This window comes from Anser cygnoides, chromosome 19, assembly GCF_040182565.1.
Source record: "Anser cygnoides isolate HZ-2024a breed goose chromosome 19, Taihu_goose_T2T_genome, whole genome shotgun sequence".
NCBI classification, from domain to species: Eukaryota; Metazoa; Chordata; class Aves; order Anseriformes; family Anatidae; genus Anser; species Anser cygnoides.
The window spans coordinates 1,277,529-1,299,387 of record NC_089891.1 but is presented as its reverse complement, the minus strand read 5'-3'; the positions used below and the strand labels follow the sequence as shown (position 1 = coordinate 1,299,387).

The 21,859-nt window shown below is 47.8% G+C and overlaps 1 protein-coding gene across 1 annotated transcript in view; it reads right to left on the bottom strand.

The window, feature by feature from the left end:
* Positions 1-3,198: 3,198 nt before the first annotated feature.
* Positions 3,199-21,859, bottom strand: part of DNAH9 (dynein axonemal heavy chain 9) — a 198,131-nt gene continuing 179,470 nt past the window's right edge. The window contains 3 exon segments of the mRNA XM_066980302.1: positions 3,199-4,038; positions 12,766-13,155; positions 19,974-20,156. Coding sequence (XP_066836403.1) covers positions 3,811-4,038; positions 12,766-13,155; positions 19,974-20,156 — 801 coding nt within the window. The 3' untranslated portion in view covers positions 3,199-3,810.

The window sequence follows — 21,859 nt, the reverse complement described above, 5'->3', positions numbered from 1 at the left end:
TACGTCCTGTATGGTCAAATACATGGAGAATTTAATGCACTCAACTTGCAAAGCTCTTGGTTTTAACTTAAATTAGGAGGAATTTGATTTAATTTAATAGCCCTCTCCCACTAACAGACCTCTTCTAGCAAGACAGTGGACATCTGGAATAGTCTACAGAACTGGCTATGTCATTTACAGGTTAAGAGCACTTTTAAAATAGGAAACTTTCACAGCTTTCTCCCTTGTATTACATATCTGCAGATGTCTTTTGCTAAGCCGTAACTTGCTGCCTGACAACTAAACAAAGTTCTTGCCAGAAAGTGTCCTCATCTAACCTTGCCCTAGAAGGTCAGTGTTCTCCAGAAATGCAAAGACAAGGATTTTGCATCTCTGCATTCCCTCAGGAAGACATCTGCTACACTGCTCAGCCCGAGACAGTTACTGTGGAGCTCCCACAAAACCAGAGAACCTCACCCTCCTACATTACTTTGGGTAGAAAGCAGATGCCCTGGATTGGCATGGGATGTCCCCATCCGTGTGAGCTGAGGCCACCTAAAAGATATGAACTGGCGGAGGAGCTGGCTGAGCCGCTTTCCATCATTTATCGGCAGTCCTGGCTATCGGGGGAGGTCCCAGTTGACTGGCGGCTAGCCAATGTGACACCCATCTATAAGAAGGGCCGCAGGGCAGACCCGGGGAACTATAGGCCTGTCAGTTTGACCTCAGTGCCAGGAAAGCTCATGGAGCAGATTATCTTGAGGGTCATCACGCGGCACTTGCAGGGCAAGCAGGCGATCAGGCCCAGTCAGCATGGGTTTATGAAAGGCAGGTCCTGCTTGACGAACCTGATCTCCTTCTATGACCAAGTGACGCGCTTGGTGGATGAGGGAAAGGCTGTGGATGTGGTTTACCTTGACCTCAGTAAGGCTTTTGACACAGTTCCCCACAACATTCTCCTCAAGAAACTGGCTGCTCGGGGCTTGGACTGGCGTACGCTTCGCTGGGTTAGAAACTGGCTGGATAGCCGGGCCCAGAGAGTTGTGGTGAATGGAGTCAAATCTGGTTGGAGGCCGGTCACTAGTGGTGTCCCCCAGGGCTCGGTACTGGGGCCGGTCCTCTTTAATATCTTTATCGATGATCTGGATGAGGGCGTCCAGTGCACCCTCAGTAAGTTTGCAGATGACACCAAGCTAAGTGCGTGTGTCGATCTGCTCGAGGGCAGGAAGGCTCTGCAGGAGGATCTGGATAGGCTTGAGCGATGGGCTGAGGTCAACTGCATGAAGTTCAACAGGGCCAAGTGCCGGGTCCTGCACCTGGGCTGCAACAACCCCAAGCAGAGCTACAGGCTGGGAGATGAGTGGTTGGAAAGCTGCCTGGCCGAGAAGGACCTGGGAGTACTGGTTGATAGTCGGCTGACTATGAGCCAGCAGTGTGCTCAGGTGGCCAAGAAGGCCAACAGCATCCTGGCCTGTATAAGAAGCAGTGTGGCCAGCAGGTCTAGGGAAGTGATTGTGCCCCTGTACTCGGCTCTGGTGAGGCCGCACCTCGAGTACTGTGTTCAGTTTTGGGGCCCTCGCTACAGGAAGGACATGGACGTGCTCGAGCGAGTCCAGAGAAGGGCGACCAAGCTGGTGAGGGGTCTGGAGAACAAGTCTTACGAGGAGCGGCTGAGGGAGCTGGGCTTGTTCAGCCTGGAGAAGAGGAGGCTCAGGGGCGACCTTATCGCTCTCTACAGTTACCTTAAAGGAGGCTGTAAAGAGGTGGGGGTTGGTCTGTTCTCCTACGTGCCTGGTGACAGGACGAGGGGGAATGGGCAAAAGTTGCGACAGGGGAGTTTTAGGTTGGATGTTAGGAAGTACTTCTTCACTGAAAGGGTTATTAAGCATTGGAACGGGCTGTCCAGGGAGGTGGTGGAGTCACCATCCCTGGAGGTCTTTAAAAGACGTTTAGATGTAGAGCTTAGCGATATGGTTTAGTGGAGTACTTAGTGTTAGGTCGGAGGTTGGACTCGATGATCTTGAGGTCTCTTCCAACCTAGAAATCTGTGATACTGTGTGATACTGTGAGTTTGATATGAGGCTGTGAGGAACCCAGTGCTGCCCACCGAACGTGGAGCCTGCAGCAGCCTCCACACATCCAGCCCTTGGCTGGCTCCACAACCACAGGAAGCTGTTTAGGAGTGGCAAGATGCAAGTAAGGAGGGTTGAAGACTACCAAACACAGATCTGCTCCTTGGCAGCAAGTTGAATCATCCTCTTCTCCACCTCCCAGCATAGGGCTCTCCACAAAACCCAGATGAACTGAAAGCTGGATGAGCCCTTGTGAGCATCCCCCTCTCCATAACTGACTGGCACACAGGCTGGCAGAGCTACCAAGGCCACAGGAGCACTTCCCAGCAGGCCAGGGAAGGGTGGCATTGTATGGCACGTGGTGACAGCACAGGACCATGCGACACACGCCTGCTTCCCTGCACTGCAACACGTGGTCAGCAGGGAACATCAGCACTGCTGCTTCCTGGCTTTTGGCTTTCTGAACACTGGGGATTTCACACTTACCCACTTCTTTAGGATGCTCTGGCCGAGGAAGCCGTCTGATGAAACCTCTGATTTAGAGACCTCTCTGGAGACCTTTCACTGTAGAGTCCTCAGGTGATGCTGGTGAGCTCCTGCTCACTGAGATGAAGCAGTGGGCTCAGCCCAGGCTTCGGAGGAGCTTTCCACAGGATTCCTGAAATGCTCTTCAGGGAGGGCATGATGCCATATGGCAGGTCAGAGTTGTCTGAGTAAGATACAGCAAACAATGCCAGATACCTGCAGCAAGCTCAGAGAGGGCAGTGACCCCACTAATGAAAAACCCATGGCTACAAGCATGGTGAGGGGCAGCAGGATACCACATACCAGATGAGGAGGAGAAACAGCAAAGAGCAGAGGCAGGGTCCTGTGCCATGCCACAAAGCACTGCAGACTGCAGGGAAAGCGCAGCACAGCTCCATGTCCCCAGGCAACCCTAACTCCACATGTCCCAGCTCCTGCAGACCGAAAAGCACCGTGTGCCTGGCTCACTGAGGTAATGCACAGCCCATCATCCCTCTCTGGAACACATCAGCTCTTACCCACTCCATTCATATTTACAAATGCAACTATCCAAACAGGTGCATTTGTCCCACCTGTCACTGCACGCACTCTCTACGCAATGAGTAAATGTGTCATACTGGTCTCCAGGCAGTACTAGGCCAGGAACAATGATTTTTATTAGTAATTTTCTATCATTATGAAATAGTCTTCTTAAATAAGCCCCATGCTGTATTTTTACTGTTGATTACATTAATCACATTAGATATTAGTACTATTTTCAATGGTTCTAAAGTTTACAGGAATATTAGCAAGAAACAGAACACATCCACCACAGCTGCTGGGTTCAACATTGCACTTATGAGAAAGAAACTTTCACATACAGAAAAGAACAAGATCTAAAGAATTTCACACGTCACTGAACTACCTATGATTCTGGAGAAACTACTTTTGAATCATGAAAGAGAAATGAACTTTAATTTCAGATTTGAGCTTAACACGCTCTGGGTATGGAAAATCTGGGTGTGGGTTTGGATCTTCCAGCGCAGCAGTGCAGGGACCAAGGGACATTGGTTTACAGCAGCCAAGAATCTGGTCCAAGTGTCTGTACCTCTCTCAACTCCTTGCAGGCTCTATTTAGGCCAAGAGGCCACTACGCAGAGAGATGGAGCTTGGGTTTAGCCTAAGAATATTGTTTTCAAAATTGTCTGAGAAAGAAATTGTTAGGGATTTTAAATGAGGCGCGCTGCTGGTGAGCCTAGATCTGTAGCAGCAACGCCACACCAGCTAGCACCCACTTGGAAGGATTTTCTCTAGTTTTAAGGTTAAAAGTCCACACATAAGTTGGCCCTCTTTGGCGTGTTTTGTAGACAGGACACGGGTACACACTACGGATATCTTGCTTGTCAGCTGGAATGGCTTTGATGAAAATGACAGGCATGGCCGGGGTTAGTTCCTTGAGCCTGGCATCTGTGATTATCCCGGCCTACAAAGGAAAGAAGAGGTCTTAGTTAGATTGCCAAAACCTCCATCTGCTGTACCCCGATACACATGATCACCTGTAATGTTTATACAGGCTGGCCTTACGGGGCAAGTGCAAACATCTCCCCTGAGATCAAGGGGGTGGCTAATTCTATCTGAGGTAAGGAGGGCCTGGATCAAACACCTGCCTATTTCATCAGATGCCTCCCTCAAATGTAGCTTATTCCAAGGGGACTTGTACAAACTGATACCCGCTGTCCCCAGGTGCCCAAACCCACAAATGCCTGAGCAGACATTTGTGAGGGAACGATGCTCCTGTCCATGTCTTTGTCCAGCTCCTGATCTCCTGTCTACATCTACATCTAGCCTAGAAGTCCTGCCTACGTCCAGGGCCATCACACTTGTTCTACACCCAGCTCTTACTCAGGGTTTTGCCAGACCAGAACCACTTCACAGGGAGTGAGGGCCACCTAAAGGGGTCCTACAAGAAAGCTGGAGAGGGACTCTGGGTCAGGGGCTGTAGTGACAGGACAAAGGGTAGTGACTTTAAACTAAAAGAGGGTGGATTTTGATTAGACATAAGGAAGAAACTTTTTACTGTGAGGGTGGTGAGGCCCTGGCGCAGGCTGCCCCAGGAGCTGTGGGTGCCCCATCCCTGGCAGCGCCCAAGGCCAGGCTGGGTGGGGCTGGGGGCAGCCGGGGCTGGGGGCAGGGGGCCCTGCCCATGGCAGGTGAATTGGAATAGAATGGTCTTTACGGTTCCTTCCAACACAAACCATTCTGTGATTCTGTGAACATTGCTTGTGCTAGAACCAACAGTGGACACCTGAGCAGGGCTCAGGCTGGAGAACACTCCCCTAAGAAGAGCTTAAAAGACATCAAGTGAGCGTCCCACCACAGCACCATGCCTTGAGCATGACCTGGGATAGCCTGTCTACTGTGTACTGACTGCAGAAAATGTTTTGCAGGGCCCCAAAAGGTACCATGGGCTTGTTTCCAGTCTCACAGTTGCTCTCATGAGCACAGGGGATTCAGGTGGCTTATGCCTGAGAGAATATAATCTTAAACTAACAAGACCACATTATCCTCTCCAAAGCAATGCTCGCTCTCAGCAGGCTGCCTGACCTGGGAGAAAGATGGGATGCTGTCAGGGCAAGAAATCAACGGCTTGTTTCACTAACTCAGGTCTCTCCAGCAACTTGTGTTTCTCTTTCTGACAATAAAATGCACTCCACATCAATCAACTTCCAGGAAAGCCTGCAAAATTGCTTAATGGAGGCTAGAGAGAGCAAATGAAAACAAATATGGAAAAGGAAATAAAACTTCTCAGTGCTAAAGATATTGCTTCTCTCTGCAGCTTCGCTTCACATATCATTATTATTTCAAATGCTCTTAGATCAGAGTTGTGGGATGAGATTCAACCTCTCTAATAGTTTGCTTAGTTCTGCAAATGAGTGAAGAAAAATAATCCCTCTTGCAATACATCTTGCTTTAATTGTACTAATACCATCTGTTACACCAAGCTAACGATAAACCCAACTCTGATTTAGGATTTTGGATTTCCAATGTGCTGAACAAACATTAAATAATTCTTACAATACCTTGCATAGGAGCTATTTATCAAACATTATGATGTTCTCTTTTTAAATCCATACCTTTCATCTCTGAGATCAGATTTTGATCAGATCTCTCTCTTTTTTTTTAACTGATAATAATTCAAATCAAATTTCCAAGATATATTTTACCTATTTCTAGGTTAACAAGATCTGATATCTCCTGGAGGTATCTCTATGGGACATATCACTGTGTTATGTCTGGGCTGATTTGCATTTGCATTTTTTATCGCTCTCACAATCAAAATTAATTCCACTCTGAAAGGAATTTTTTCTAACCACTGCCACAGCACACCTGGTAAAAAGCCACTCTTCTGTGCTCAGAGAGCTCTAGGCCACAGATCCTAAAGGAGTCTTCACTTCTGCTCATCTTGGCTTCTCAACAGGCACTTTGAAGAGCGGACGTAATACATTGCCACATACCAAAGGACACAAAGCAGTTGTCACAAGCCAGAGATGATGACAGATGGGCCCAAGTACACATGCAGTGAGCCAACCTCCCTTTCCACTCAGCTGTATTTTGAGGTGTTACGAGCATAGGTGCATCTTATTTAGGGTCTGCTGGCTTAAGGACCTTTTTGCATGGCTTGGTTGCCTTTCAGATAGAGTTGGATCTGTTTGCAGGGCAGGGGGCTGATACTGCCAGCTGGGTGTGCTGGCTCAGTCTGGGATGGAGTTAACTTTCCCGAGTAAAATCACCACAGTAAAACCACCATACGGGGGCTGGTGATCTGGCCAGCAGCGCAGCCAGAACATCACTCCAAGGTGGTCCGGAGACATCTCCATCTTCAGCTGGAGATGCGGAATGAGAAGAAGAGCCCTCTGTGGTGTATGCAGTGGAGAAACACTAATTGTGTTCTGTCCAGCAAAGCCAAATGAGAGATGAATTTTTAACTCTGACTAGTTTCAGAATTGAGGTACAGATGGAAAAGTATTTGCCAAATTACGCATTTTTCAAAAACAACTGTAAATGAGAGACTGGCTGCTTACAGCACAATTTGCAGATGCCCCTCCGTGGCTGCCTTGTATGTTTATCACTGGAGACCCCAGCTTCAGCCACATCCCACTCTGGCTCTCATAGCTCACAAATGCATGGCATTACTGACAGTTGACATCTGCAGGCAAAGGCTTCATGTGACATTCCATCTCACACCCCCCCAAAAGAAATTTCAGTCTCTGATGCATGAGATTTGATGTACCATAGCCTCAGCAGAAGGCTACATGGCAAGCTGAGATGGTCAGGGATCACAGCACTGGGCTGTACCAGGGCTGGGCTGCACACTGATGCTGTTTTCATCTATACTAACTTCTGGGAAGCACCTGAGATCAAAAAGTGAGTGATATGCAACTGTTCCCAAAGATATTGAGCTACCTGAACCACCAAATAAACACGTGCTCTTACTGTTCCTCTCCACACAGATCTGTCCCTTCTAAGCCTCTCCACTGGTTGAAGACTGGTGCTTTGCATAGGATTAGCTTTATAAAGCACATCGAAGCTCTAGCTGGTGTGCCATGAAAGATACAGACAGTATTAAGCCACTGCTCAGCACTCCACGCACGCCTTCCAAGGACAAGGCAGTGTGTTTTCTACACACTGCAAAGCTCTTTGTGGCACAAAACCCACCTCTCCCCTTGTCCTACCGTGCTCCAGTGCCCTTGGTGAGTAGCAGGGCACACACCTGGCATCAAACACTCCAGCCCTGGGAGCGAGAGAGCCAGGAATCAGTCAGCAGTCCCAGTCTTGAGACAAAATGTCTCATAGTGTTACCAGTCAAACCCTGTCTTGCTGAGCTCCACTGACTTTAACAGTGCTACAGCAACAGATCATTTGGACCCAAAATAACCTGCTTGGTTTCATTTCATTTAATAGCAGCCTGCAGTTTTGTAATGAATGTTTTATAAATTTAAGACACCCAAGGGCAAACATAAATGTTTAAATAAATAGAAAAATGTGAGTAGGAGAACACAGGAGGAATTCTCTCCCTTTTGGAGGCAAAACCTAAACGTGAAATATTACTTTAAAAGTGGAGGTATTCCCCAGAGGAGTTCTTCTAAACATGACCTGCCATTCTTATCAGAGGTTTAACTGGAAGAAGTATACAACCCAAAATAACTGTGCAGCTGTTTTAATAATTCTTCATCCATTAATGTATACTGGTGCTCACTGGATTACAGGTAAAACAAATAGTTCCACTGGGTAGAAATGATATTTTGGTGTGAGCAGCAACATATGAAAATATTCTTTTTCTTTCTGAAATAAATTGAAGCATGATACCCAGAGATTATGAATGGTTCTATAAATGTAATTGCTCAGTATCTTTCAATCAAAAGGAAAATGTAACCAGAAAAACACATTTACCGAAGTCTAGGTTGTCTCTGAAAAGAAACTGCACTGCTGAATGCAGTCGCCCATACAAGATATTGGAGGGAGCAGAGGAGAGAAGCCACATGTACCCCAAAAGATTTCTGTCTTCACACCACCAAAACCTCTCAGTCTTTACTTCCATTACCACCTGGGAAAGGGCAAAACTAGGCAGAACTCAGCCATTTTCTAGTAATGGTGGCAATGATGGTAACAGAAAACATAACAGCAATCACTGGAATTTGTTTTTACTTGACACACAAGACCAGTACTTTTTAAAAACCCTCTCTATTCTGCTGTGCCCAGCTGATTTGTATCAGCTTAAAATGTTCATTCTTGAGGGCAAGTGAAATCCAGGGTTCCCTGTAGCAGGGGTTTGTAACCTCCAAGCGCTGCAAGGGTGTTTTTTATTTTTTTTGTACGGCAGCCACACCAAAGGCTTAGGAAAGGAACAGACAGGGAACTGTAGGGGCTTGGTAAATGGACGGGGCTTGTCCTTGTTCTGCTGCACTGACTTCTGCTGTCAGCAAAGACAAATCCAACATGGGAGGAGATCTGACATTATAACCATGTGAGACCTTTACAGCAACCTTTTGACAAGGTCCTTGCCAATGTTTCTCACTGGCTGTGGCTCCCCAGACCCAGCATACACGTTGGATCCCAGAGAAGAAATGGCCTGGAGCTTTGCCTTTCCCAAGGGTTGCAATGAAATGTGCAGGACTCATCAGTCAGTGAGTTCTACGCTTTGCCTAACTTTCTGTCCTTCATGGAAAACTACTGCAGAGAGAGATGAAAAATAAATGGAGTATTAGATTTGAATTGCAGGGTCAGGATGGGATATGGTGTATAACAGGCATGGTCCCTCTAGTCAGCATCTTACCACCAAGCCCCACAACAGATAAAGGAGGCTCTTCAAGGTTAAGGCTCTGAGGAGCTGCCTCTGAAAGAAAAGCCTCCTCCTTTGAGAGGGCAAACTTGACACAGGTAAGTTCTGGGTGACCCACTTTGATCACCCTTCACTCCCTTGCAGATCAGTGGCAGCAGGAGCATTGCACTGGCTGCCCAGAGGAAGAGCTGCATGAACGCTGGTTGGCCGAGTCCCTTGGGAGGCGGTTCTGAAGGGCAGAGGAGTCCAGGAAGGCTGGGCGCTCCTCAAGAAGGAAATCGTGATGGCACAGGAGCGGTCCGTCCCCACGTGCCCAAAGATGAGCCGGCGTGGAAGAAGACCGGCCTGGCTCAACAGAGAGTTGCGGCTGGAGCTTAGCAGAAAAAAGAGGGTTTATAATCTTTGGAAAAAAGGGCGGGCCACTGAGGAGGACTACAAGGATGTAGCGAGGCTGTGCAGGGAGAAAATTAGAAAGGCCAAAGCTCATCTGGAGCTCAATCTGGCTACTGCCGTTAAAGACAACAAAAAATCCTTTTATAAATACATCAACGCGAAACGGAGGACTAGGGAGAATCTCCATCCTTTACTGGATGCGAGGGGAAACCTAGTTACTAAGGATGAGGAAAAGGCTGAGGTGCTTAATGCCGCCTTTGCCTCAGTCTTTAGCGGCAATACCGGTTGTTCTCCGGACACCCAGTGCCCTGAGCTGGTGGAAGGGGATGGGGAGCAGGATGTGGCCTTCGCTATCCATGAGGAAATGGTTGGCGACCTGCTACGGAGCTTGGATGTGCGCAAGTCGATGGGGCCGGATGGGATCCACCCAAGGGTACTGAGAGAACTGGCGGAGGAGCTGGCCGAGCCGCTTTCCATCATTTATCGGCAGTCCTGGCTATCGGGGGAGGTCCCGGTTGACTGGCGGCTAGCCAATGTGACGCCCATCTATAAGAAGGGCCGCAGGGCAGACCCGGGGAACTATAGGCCTGTCAGTTTGACCTCAGTGCCGGGGAAGCTCATGGAGCAGATTATCTTGAGGGTCATCACGCGGCACTTGCAGGGCAAGCAGGCGATCAGGCCCAGTCAGCATGGGTTTATGAAAGGCAGGTCCTGCATGACGAACCTGATCTCCTTCTATGACCAAGTGACGCGCTTGGTGGATGAGGGAAAGGCTGTGGACGTGGTCTACCTTGACCTCAGTAAGGCTTTTGACACAGTTCCCCACAACATTCTCCTCAAGAAACTGGCTGCTCGGGGCTTGGACTGGCGTACGCTTCGCTGGGTTAGAAACTGGCTGGATGGCCGGGCCCAGAGAGTTGTGGTGAATGGAGTCAAATCTGGTTGGAGGCCGGTCACTAGTGGAGTCCCCCAGGGCTCGGTACTGGGGCCGGTCCTCTTTAATATCTTTATCGATGATCTGGATGAGGGCGTCCAGTGCACCCTCAGTAAGTTTGCAGATGACACCAAGCTAAGTGCGTGTGTCGATCTGCTCGAGGTTAGGAAGGCTCTGCAGGAGGATCTGGATAGGCTGGAGCGATGGGCTGAGGTCAACTGCATGAAGTTCAACAGGGCCAAGTGCCGGGTCCTGCACCTGGGCTGCAACAACCCCAAGCAGAGCTACAGGCTGGGAGATGAGTGGCTGGAAAGCTGCCTGGCCGAGAGGGACCTGGGAGTATTGGTGGATAGTCGGCTGAATATGAGCCAGCAGTGTGCTCAGGTGGCCAAGAGGGCCAACGGCATCCTGGCCTGTATAAGAAGCAGTGTGGCCAGCAGGTCGAGGGAAGTGATTGTGCCCCTGTACTCGGCTCTGGTGAGGCCGCACCTCGAGTACTGTGTTCAGTTTTGGGCCCCTCGCTACAGGAAGGACATGGACGTGCTCGAGCGAGTCCAGAGAAGGGCGACCAAGCTGGTGAGGGGTCTGGAGAACAAGTCTTACGAGGAGCGGCTGAGGGAGCTGGGCTTGTTCAGCCTGGAGAAGAGGAGGCTCAGGGGCGACCTCATCGCTCTCTACAGTTACCTGAAAGGAGGCTGTAGAGAGGTGGGGGTTGGTCTATTCTCCCACGTGCCTAGTGACAGGACGAGGGGGAATGGGCAAAAGTTGCGACAGGGGAGTTTTAGGTTGGATGTTAGGAAGTACTTCTTTACCGAAAGGGTTATTAAGCATTGGAACGGGCTGCCCAGGGAGGTGGTGGAGTCACCATCCCTGGAGGTCTTTAAAAGACGTTTAGATGTAGAGCTTAGGGATATGGTTTAGTGGAGTACTTAGTGTTGGGCCGGAGGTTGGACTCGATGATCTTGAGGTCTCTTCCAACCTAGAGAAATCTGTGAATCTGTGAATCTGTGAATCACTGTCATTTAATTCTCACGCGTAGCACAAATTGGGATTCGAGGTACCAACAGACCAGGCAGCTCACAGGACCAAGCCCAGTAGGGATTTGTCAGACTAATGGCTCTCGCTCTGCAGACTGAACTCCTAACAGCTGACAACTGTCAGAAGGAATGACAGGGACAAGTGTGCTCCTCTGGGATGCTGCAGCACGAGGTGCTGTGTAAGAGGAGCGCTGACAGCTACACGGGCAGGAAATAGCAAGCGAGCAGGCTTCCCTTCATGTGCCTGGTTGGTGAGTGTGGCTCTCACCCTGGCTGCCCCGAGGCTGGCTGCTACGGCTGAAGGGCATTGGGCCACATCCAGAAAGGGGAAGAAGAGCAAGGGCCACCATCCTTGCTGTCTGTTTGTCCAGGACTTGCCTCCCCCACACCACATTGGGCCATCAGCATGAGTCTGTCTTGGCCATACAGGTTAGACCTCTGTGCAAGCTTTATTTGCCATCCTAAGGGGATGACTGAAGGATGTCATTCACTTTTGGTCACAAGCCCTATCTATCCAGATGACAGCATGCACCACTCAACAGCAGAGGGACAGTGGTCTGGTGTTGGCACATACCACCTATTTAGCTCTGGGGATATGAAGAGGTAGGATCAGGACCTTACAGTCAGGGTCCTCTCCTTTCTCCTCACTGCTGCTAAGCAGGGGACAGAGTAGTGACATTGTAAAAGTCTGCCATGTAACTTTTGAAGGCAGCAGTAGGGAACTGGGGTTGTTTTGTCTGGAGAAGAGGAGGCTGAGGGGAGACCTTATTGCTCTCTACAAGTACCTGAAAGGAAGGTGTGGGGAGCTGGGGGTTGGCCTCTTCTCACAGGTAACTAGTGATAGGACTAGAGGGAATGGTCTCAAGTTGTGCCAGGGGAGGTTTAGGTTGGAGATTAGAAGATATTTCTTCTCAGAAAGAGCAGTCAGGCATTGGAACGGGTTGCCCAAGGAGGTGGTGGCATCACCCTCCCTGGGGGTGTTCAATGAAAGGTTGGACGTGGTGCCTGGGGACATGGTTTAGTGGGTGACATTGGTAATAAGGGGACGGTTGGACCAGATGATCTTGGAGGTCTTTTCCAATCTTAATGATTCTATGATTCACAACCATGCAAAGGTGCAGGGGCTTTACAATCTTGAGAGGACCCCACATTTTGTGTCTTTCCTAACACCGTGAGTACCAACAGCTGTTTATGTACTCTGTCAATGTCACTGAGGTTGAGATTCACCTTGCAGAAACCAAACATGTCAGTCCAAGTTGGCCAGCTTGAAATCCCTTCATAGCCACAAAACAGGCCACTCCTAAGGGGTGATCCATCTGACCATCCTGGATACCTACCCAAGGCTGCAGAGAGACCCGGTTCTTTCCCACCCCTATAGAGGCAGCTCAAACATCTGCTTTAGATGTGTGACTGTCTGGGCTGGGAAGTTTCCCGAAGCACAGTACCAAGTAATAAGGGCATAAAGTCTGTGATCCCTCTCATAACACTACAGCCTTGGGAGCTCACCTGTGCATCCCAGCGCGCACCCTCCATGAACAATCCGTGGACATAAGCCCCTTCCCGAGGAGGACTGGCAAAATCTTCCCGGTTCTTCTTCGTCACATCACACTGCAAAGTCATCTTGTCCAAAGGCCACTCATTCTTTCGGGCTGTGGACTGCATGATGGCTGTCAGGAAAGACTGGGGATTGAAGAACCCAGCAAGCCACACAGCAGAGGGTAAGGAAAAGTCTCCCGTCCAGGTCTCCAGCTCCTTGATGCGAGTGAGGAGGTCAGCAAACCACATGCCCAGGCTGGCTGTGGAAGGATAGGCCTTCTTTATCCAGGACTCAGGCACCATGTCCAAGAAGAGGGCATTCTGTAAGTTCTCCATGTCACTTGTCATGGTCAACTCTCCCTGAGTAAGAGAGGGCACAGTCAGCAGCAGCAACTATTTAACCTGAACAAAGCTGTTTGACAGCAGAGGCTGAGCAAGGAAGTGTAGAAGAGCGTGGCACCCTACACTGTCACCAGTGTTCACGTACTGTGAATTTCTTCACGAGTTTTGGGTTTTCATGAATACCACCGACTGCAGCCTAATACTCCTACAGTCTTATCACCCCTACTGTAAAACTATTACTTGGAGGAAAAGCTATGTAGGAGTGACCGTGAGCATGACTGTCCTTCAGCTGCCCCAGTGTTACTTCTGTTTTCTATCATTGACTGAAGATCTTTATAGGGCAGATTTTCAGAGACGCAAAGCTGTTCCCACCAATGCTACCAGGGCAGGGCACTGGGGTCTCTGATAACCTACTCCAAATTGTCCAAATGTTTGTTACACCAAGTCCTTTCTGCTTCCTCTCCTCCACTTCCCCACACTCCCCTCCTCCTTTAATACTCTGCAGTGCAAGTCTTTCTTTTTGACTTCACATGTTGCCTGCAAATGTAATCACAGTTTCTTTCACAGCAGGGAAACACACAACAAATTAAGATATGATTCAGCCAAGTGGGATAGAGAGGCTTGGCTTTTCCTCCACCCCGCAGTTAATTATTAAAGCTTTTAGAAACCTGCATCAGTTTGGCCCAAACAGGAGAAGAGCTGGAACATCAATTCATGGTCAAAAAAGGGGGTTCTGCATAACAGCATCCCCCTTGAACTTCTGGTTCTTTGCAGCAGGCCCCCAGTGTCTGCTAGTTGAAAATTAAGAAAATTCCTCCTGTATCCAGCTGAAATTACCTTACGTCTAAGCAAGAGATGCCTGAACGGCACTGATGCTGGAAGTGCAGCTGACAGAGGCTGATAAGAGATGCAGCAGCCTGTGCAGCAGTTTGCACGGAGGGGCACACAGAGAGGGCTCACAAACTGTCGAGGGGGGCACACATTGGTGGTGACAGGCCAAGGGGAACGGTCCTCAGCACAGGAAATTCCACTGAAACACAAGTACAAACTTTTTTTACTGTGAGGGTGCTCAAACACGGGCACAGATTGCCCAGAGAGGTTGTGGAGTCTCCATCCTTGGAGGTACTGGTAACCCAACTGGGCATGGTCCTGGGCTACCTGCTCCAGCTGACCCTACCTTGAGTGGGGCTGGGGGGGATTGGACTTAAATCTCCAGAGCAACTAATCTGTGATTCTGCGACACTCAAACCAGCCAGACTGCAAAAACAGAACTTGCAACTGCAGGCTCAGCTGCTACTGGCTCACAGTGCCCTGCACAATTTAAAACTTTGCATGCCCCGTGCTGAGACGGCAGGGCACAACACACCGCAGCAGTTTGGAGACAATGTTGATCGCTGGTGTCCATTATAAATACCTACTTTTGTCCCTTTATCATTTTGCCAAAATTTATCTGACTTACAATTTCTCTTTCCCTCAGGCTGAGTGTTTTTGGAATGATTAACTGAACTCAGTCGTGCCATTGCTGAGAACGAGGGCGAGGGAATTGGGTCAGTCTATTCACATTAACAAATTCCAACTGTTCTTTCACAGGACTTCAGTGCCTCCAGCCATGAGGTCAGCAGAGGTGCCCTTTGCAGGGGCAGGGAAATCTATGAAGCTTTAGCAAAAGTTGAAATCCTTTTAAAGCAACACCTGACACGTGTTTAGCAAAGCTTGTCAGAGTCCAGCAGTTAGAAAATCTTTGCAGCTTATTCCTACACTGACTGTGCTGCTTCCCCGCCGAGCTCTGATCTGCAGATTGCACTGACAGGCTTCAGCAGTCAAGATCACAGCTAAGACCCAGCCAGACCACAGCAGTGCAGTAACAAGCGTCCTTACTGATGGCCCATGTACCTGGCAGTCACAAATGGAAGCAGGCTTGGTGCTGGGTGATCAAGACTCAGGGCATGCTGGCACTCCCAGGTTAGCAAGCATTTTTTCTTAAAGTACGTATAGCATGAAGAGACCAGAGACACCCAAGCTAGTGACCGAACTTGTCATCCCCTGAGCTAACCACACTGCAAACATAACACACAGAGGTGCTGGATGACAGCTTAAACAAAGGACTGAGCACACATCTGCGCAGGCACTGTGCCTTGTCAATGGGACAAAGGACGTCAGCTGAATTCAGGCACCAGGAATATCCACTTTGGCTTTTTAAACTAGACTTGGAATACTTACCTTTTGTATTCCCCCATAAAAATTTCTAAATTTCAACTATAAAATTATTTTTTTTGGCAACGGGCAATAAGCGCTTCAGTTTGGGCACTATCAAAAGCAAGGGCAGTACGTCAGTGGGCCCCAGCACCCACCAACTCAAATCGGAGCTGAGAGTGCTTCTGCACCGCCTCCAGGCCTGGAAGCCACCACAGACCCAGGACCTCCCTTCAGAGTTGCCCCCCACAGATCTGTGGCTTCCCATGCAGAAATCCCCTCACTGGGAATTGTGCACCTCCCAACAGGCTGGACTGGCACAAAGGATTATTAAACCTCTGCTCTAAAGATGACTTGTTAAAAGCAAGCAACTCAGCCTGCAGGGTTTCCCCATGGAGAACAGATTTCTAGTGGACAGAGAAAATCATGTGTACAGAGGTTTTAAGATGGTCTTTTTTTTAATGCTCTTGAAGCTAGATGTGACAAATGAGGTTAAATGAATGGCTTGGTGGAAGCACGGCAGTTTGCTAGTCCTAAACCGAGCGGAACAGCTCTAACTGCCTTTCAAAATGCACACCAGCCTCCCTGGTTTCATAAAGCTACTCAATAGCTTTGTGTGAGCAGGGAGCAGGTAAGTGTCTGCCAGTAACTCACCTCACCATTTCTATTCAATGATTTTATATTTGTAGGGAATCTCAAAATGGCAGGTTACCCGGTAAAAGGTCTTCAAAGCCCTGAGTAATTCCAAGCACAAAGGTTAAACACCCTTGAGAACGATCTCTCATTTTGGTATTTGCTATGCAGCCGCACAGAAATATAAAGGCAGTGCATGCTCCGTGCATCTCCCCTCAGGTACCTGAGTTTTTTCAGTTTATAACACATTTGAAGAAAATTTAGTGACCTGCAATTAAAGGTTACACAACAGAAAAGCACGGCCATATCCAATCAGAGGAGCTGGTAGATTGTCAAAATGATTTGACCTCACCAGGGAACAGTTATCATGATTTTGTTATTTAACAACTTCTGTTGGCACACAAATGCTGAAGTCACATTTTGGTTCCTTCCTCATTCGTATCACATGGGTCATCATCACACATCTCAGGAGAACATAGTTGCCTATTCAGTAGGCTGGTGTCAGGTTAAAACCATGGCAGGACCACACAGAAATTGTCGTCTGATGGGCAAAGTACCGCACTGGTCACAGGAGGACACTGAGAACCATGGGACCTTCTGGCACGGACCGTCAGAAGCATTATTCACTCCTGGAAAGGTTTTCAAGCTGGTAAAAATATTGTAAAATGCGTGCAGTCAGATTGATTTAAAAACATAATCCTCGTGATCATATATCCTGTCTAGTTTTACTTTCAGGAAACAAATGAATTACCAAATGTAATTCTCAGGGAGGCTTGAGAAAAGCAATTTTTAAAGCCTGCGCATTCGAGCATACTTGCTGGAATCTCCTGCGAGGGTTCAAAGCATCTATAGCCACTCTCTCATATAGTTGCCCAAACACAATTATGCATACATTTGCATTTCAGATGCTGAATACTGAAGTGCATCCGGAATGATTCAAGCTACTTTTTTTTTTCCCCAAACACTGAGTGTAATTTTCATTAAAGACACCCTTGAAGAAAATCCTAATCAGCCTGCAGACATTCCCTCAAGATGAGCGGACTATTGTTTTCTCAGTTAAGGTTATTTTCACTTGATACAGCGAAACAGTCCCCCCAGTTAGCCTTATGAAATTTGGTCTTACTGTATCTTTTTACAATATTTATTATCCTTATTTTGGAGGCTTATCCTTCACTGAAGTTCCAAAATCTGCTCACAGAAATGGTACTGGGTACAACATTAGCATGCAAGTGTTTCAGCCCAGCCACTGGTCTCACTGAAGTCATCCAGAACAAAGGGCTTTGAAATGCAACATGTCAGTTATTTTTGATGGCTACCAGTCTATTGCAATTTCTCTCCCTCTTAATGGGATGTCTCCTATTTTTGGACCAAACAATCGCTTTCCGTTACATAAACACAATGAATTATTCAAAAATTCAAATTAGCCATGACATTTCCAAATTGCCTTCTTTTAGCAGTTAGTCAGTTAAAAACAATAGGACTTGCTTCCTCTGTGTTTTATTTATTCTCTTCTGAGATCCACGGCTCCTGTTATGTAAACTCTCCTCCTCTGAGTGCTGTCAGTCAAGATTCCCAGTCCAGAAGATTAACGTGCATTAATGGCTCTCGTAGGAGCTGCTCTCAGAAGGAACAATTGAAGAATGATTTCTCTTCCAAATCGAGCACAAGAGCTAGCTGCCGAGCTGGGCCAGCACCGCTGCCTACAGGAGGAGCCAGCAGCAGTGACCCCGGCCATTACGAGACACCCAAGGCACGGGAAGGGCCCCTTGGGTGACGCTGGGCAGCAGCATGGGCCCTGCACAGCACCTGACTCAGTCTGCAGGGACCCACAGCAATCTCTGTGTACACGCACAGAAGGATCACCTGCTGGCTGTATCTAAGACCCCTCAGTCTCTTCAGCACACACGAGATTAAGAAATGTTAACACGAATATGTGTACCTACTCTGAGTAGTCCTGCAGTCCTGGCCTTTTGGTCTCTGAATCCCACTGTAGGCACTGAGGCTGTTGTAGGCATTAGCGGTGCCTTTTCTGATGATGCTATCTCAATTCCTTGCCATGATTTGTGGCAGGGCTTTGAGAAGAAATTTGCCCCTTCTATTATTGCCTGATTTCCATGGTATATATTGCCTGTGGTTTATTTAGGCCCCTGCTTCCACTCATTCTCCCTACCAACATTAAATAGCTTACTCTTCTCCATGTTAAATCTAATCACTACACTTTGTTCAAGTTACAATTATAGCTTGTTTGGGGCTCAAAGACTGAAATATTAAATCACTTCTTTCCACCTGTCTCAGAAAACACAATTTTCACCGCCTCATGCTAGAAAATAAAGGAAGTCTGTTCGTAACAACAGACTACACAAATATTAGCCTATTTCAAAATGGACTGAAAATACTGGGCCATCACAAAGCAGATATGATATATCTGTCTGTTCAATCAAGACAAGAAGCGTCAGCAGTGAACGCAGCGCAGAAGTGCCTGCGCTAGCACTGGTCTGAGCTGCTGGGTTCTCAGTGCACAGCACAATGGGGCTCGGATTTAGGAGCAGCCTAATCCTCTTCCTGAGCTGCAGCTACCTAAAATCCCAGAGCCAACCCCTAGCACCTCTGTGTGCACACTGCAGATATACCATTTGAAGATCTCTCTTCAAAGGTGCCCTCAGGAGACTGTTGGGACTGTCATTCAGTCTCAGGACAGGTCCTCCTTGCTCACCTGCCAGCCCTGTCTATGGTGTCAGGACAAAGTAGTTGCAGGTCCTTCAAGCATGGTGACTCCCACGCTATGCAGAGCACTTTTGTGAGCCGAGTTTTGGCAGAATGGGAGGACAACCTGTCATTTGGAAAACAATGGAACAGGGAGTGCCCAGAGACTGATGTTCTTAATTGCTGCCTCACACCATGAAACTGCCCAGAGAGTAAGTTTGTGGCAATGATGAGGAGAAGGCATCAGGGTAGCGCTGAAGCCACCAGCTTTGTACCATGACCTCCGGGCATGTCCCTTCCTTTCTAAGGGATGTACAGCAAATGCAGTCACCGTGAAGAGTCTTTTGGGATGACAAAGTGAAGAAGGAAAGTTGCTTCACACTGGTAGGGCTGGCCAGACAGATCCTCACGCACTGGCAGTGCAGCCTGATCTATGCCCGTTTATTATTGAATATGAAGTCAACAGCCTCTTATATTTTGTGCCAACATCTGCCTGGGAGGGAATACAGAAGATGACTTCCCCTACCATCAGATACAACCTCAAAGCACAACCCTCTTGTGCATCCTGTTGAACCGAGAAGCTTGCATACAACCTGGCATGTCCTGCCAGCCCCAGAGCCCTTCACTGTTCTCTGTAAGAAATGGCCAAAGCCACTGCCCAGAAGGACACAGACATCATTTTTCTGGATCAGAGTCTGGTTTCTTACCAGGGTGGAGAAGGAACTGTGCATGGAGCAATCATAGACAGTATCTCCATAGGGGAGGACAGCTCCTGAATCTCCTCTATTTGCAATTGACTCATACTCAGCAAGGGGAGTTCTAGCCTTTCCAAAGCTCTTGATTTTTATTTTTATTATTTTTGCCTTTTTGTCTCACAGCTCTGGATATTATTGCATCCTTACACATGACCAATCTTTCCTTTGATTTCAGCCTTTAATGAGACCTTGCTACAAACTCCCCCCTATTAACTGGATGTTTTGTGAAAAGGTATGATATTTTGGCTACACTTTAAATAGGCTACTTCTCAATTTCTGAGAGAGCTATTGTTGCTGTGCTACAGTATTGGGTAGACTGAAGTGCCTGAAGCCATCATTATTATGTGTATCTTTAACCCCATCCAAAGCCTGTGCTCATGGCTTGGGGACAATGTGCTGTTTGAAATGCATCTGTGAATCCTTCCCCATGGAGTCAAGCTGGTTTTGTAGCTAGTAGTGCTGAATACAGACTGTGACCCCTTTTATTCCCTGAGCACCTTTTCATCATCAAGATTTTATGATGTTGTGGTTGCAGGTATATAGAGCTCCTACCTTCAGCCCCAGGTCCAGTTCCTTGAGAGAGCGCTTTATTTCACTGGTGAGGATGTTCATGCGTTCACATTCCTGGAAGGCAACCACAACATATGGTGTCCTCTCCTCCACTTTTGTCATCAGTTCTGCAATGTTAAACTCATCTATCAGCTTCTCTAGCATCTCATCCAGAAGAGCTTTCACCTGTGTGCCAGAGGGAGAAGAGAGAGGGATGTTAGTGAATGGCCCGCGGTGCTTTCTCAACTGACAGCTGCCTGAACAAGGGATGAAAACTCCATCTGCCAGTTGCTGTCTCCAAAAACAATCAGTGTCAGCTGCCCTGGGCATTGCACCTTTCAAAGAGCTTGCCCCATCCTATTAAAATTCAAATGCTTACAAAAGTTAATGCCAGATGAGAAGTTTTCAAAATGATGGCTAAAAAATGTCACTGTGACATGTAACGTTCTCCTTTCTTCTCGAGTCTCAGGTCTGCACTCTTACTTCTTCGAAGGTCAGACTCAATGCAGGCAGACTGAGGGGGCTATAGTCTCAGCTGAGCTTCGGGACACCCTGAGCCCATAAGCTGTTTTTCTGTGGTATATTGATAGAGAGGTGATTTTATAAAATTGAATTTTAAGCTGAATTTGGCACTCTGAACTAATAGAGCTATGGAAGACAGGTGTAATAAAACAAAGTTATTTTGGGTTGGAAACGGTGACATATCTCTAAATACTAAACAGGGAAAACAATGCAACAAGATGCCTCTAGTACCTAAACACTAAATACAACAGGAAAGTCCTTTCTGGTTAACAGTAAGACATGAAGCCCCTAATCTTCATGGGACCATTGTTTATGTACAATATTTTACATTTTTACTTATACATTACTCAGATACAAAGGTTCATGTGGACCACTGGACAACTCGGTATGGAAGTCTCTCATACTGTTTCCTCAAGGACTTTTCAGGAACGTGCTACACACAGTTATGGTTCCAACGGTTTTCACGTGCAAAAGCTGGTGTGTGGGTGACAGTGACAGCTGCCAGCCAGTGGCAGAAGCAGCCCCTGGGTAATTTCATTGCCATGCCCTCTGGCGTTCGTATTTTGGACTCTGTACTCCCATTTCCTCCCATTGCTGCTCTCCAAACTCTCCACACACACGTCAGACGTTATGAAGCATTGGCAACGCGTAGGCTGTTATTGCAACCAGCAAGGTTGCTGAAGCTAAAGCTCAGCTGGAAAAGCTCTTGAGCTGCACCTGAGATGCAGTATAGAAATACTCTGCAATTTGAAATTTCCCTGCAAATCTCTTTGGCTCTCACTTTTTCACAGCCATAATGGCTCGTTTTCTGTAACGTGGCCTCAGAAACTTGTGGGAGTAACTGGACTTGTCAGAGCTTTGGGAAAAAAAGACAGCTTCCCAGCCGTTTCACTGCAAGATCTCTAAAACTGTCTCAGCCAAACAAGGGGCTGAAAATCCTCAAAAGGATCAGCTAAGACACAACTCCTTCCTCACTCTCTTGGAAGGACTGAGTGAAAGGGGTATGGCCAGTGCCAGCTATACCTCAGGAAATGAGAGAGATCACCTCCAGGAGAACATTAGTTGTGGGAGGATCCCCGGGCACGAGGCAGTGCGGTGGGGCAAGACCCACCTTGCTTCCAGGCAACTTTTCTTCTGTGATCATGAAGCCCCTGAGGGCAACTTTACTGTCTCAAGGGGACTGCAGCACAGCCATGCCCTGTGATATCCCCCACTGGCTGGATCACCCACTGATAATTCTGCTTCTCTTGCCAAGGACTCAAATTGTAATTAAATGGCAAAAAGGGTTGAGATAGGAGGAAAGGTATTCACATTTGCTATCTTTGAGCATCTCCTTTGACCTCGCTACATCTGGATTATTCCCCTTA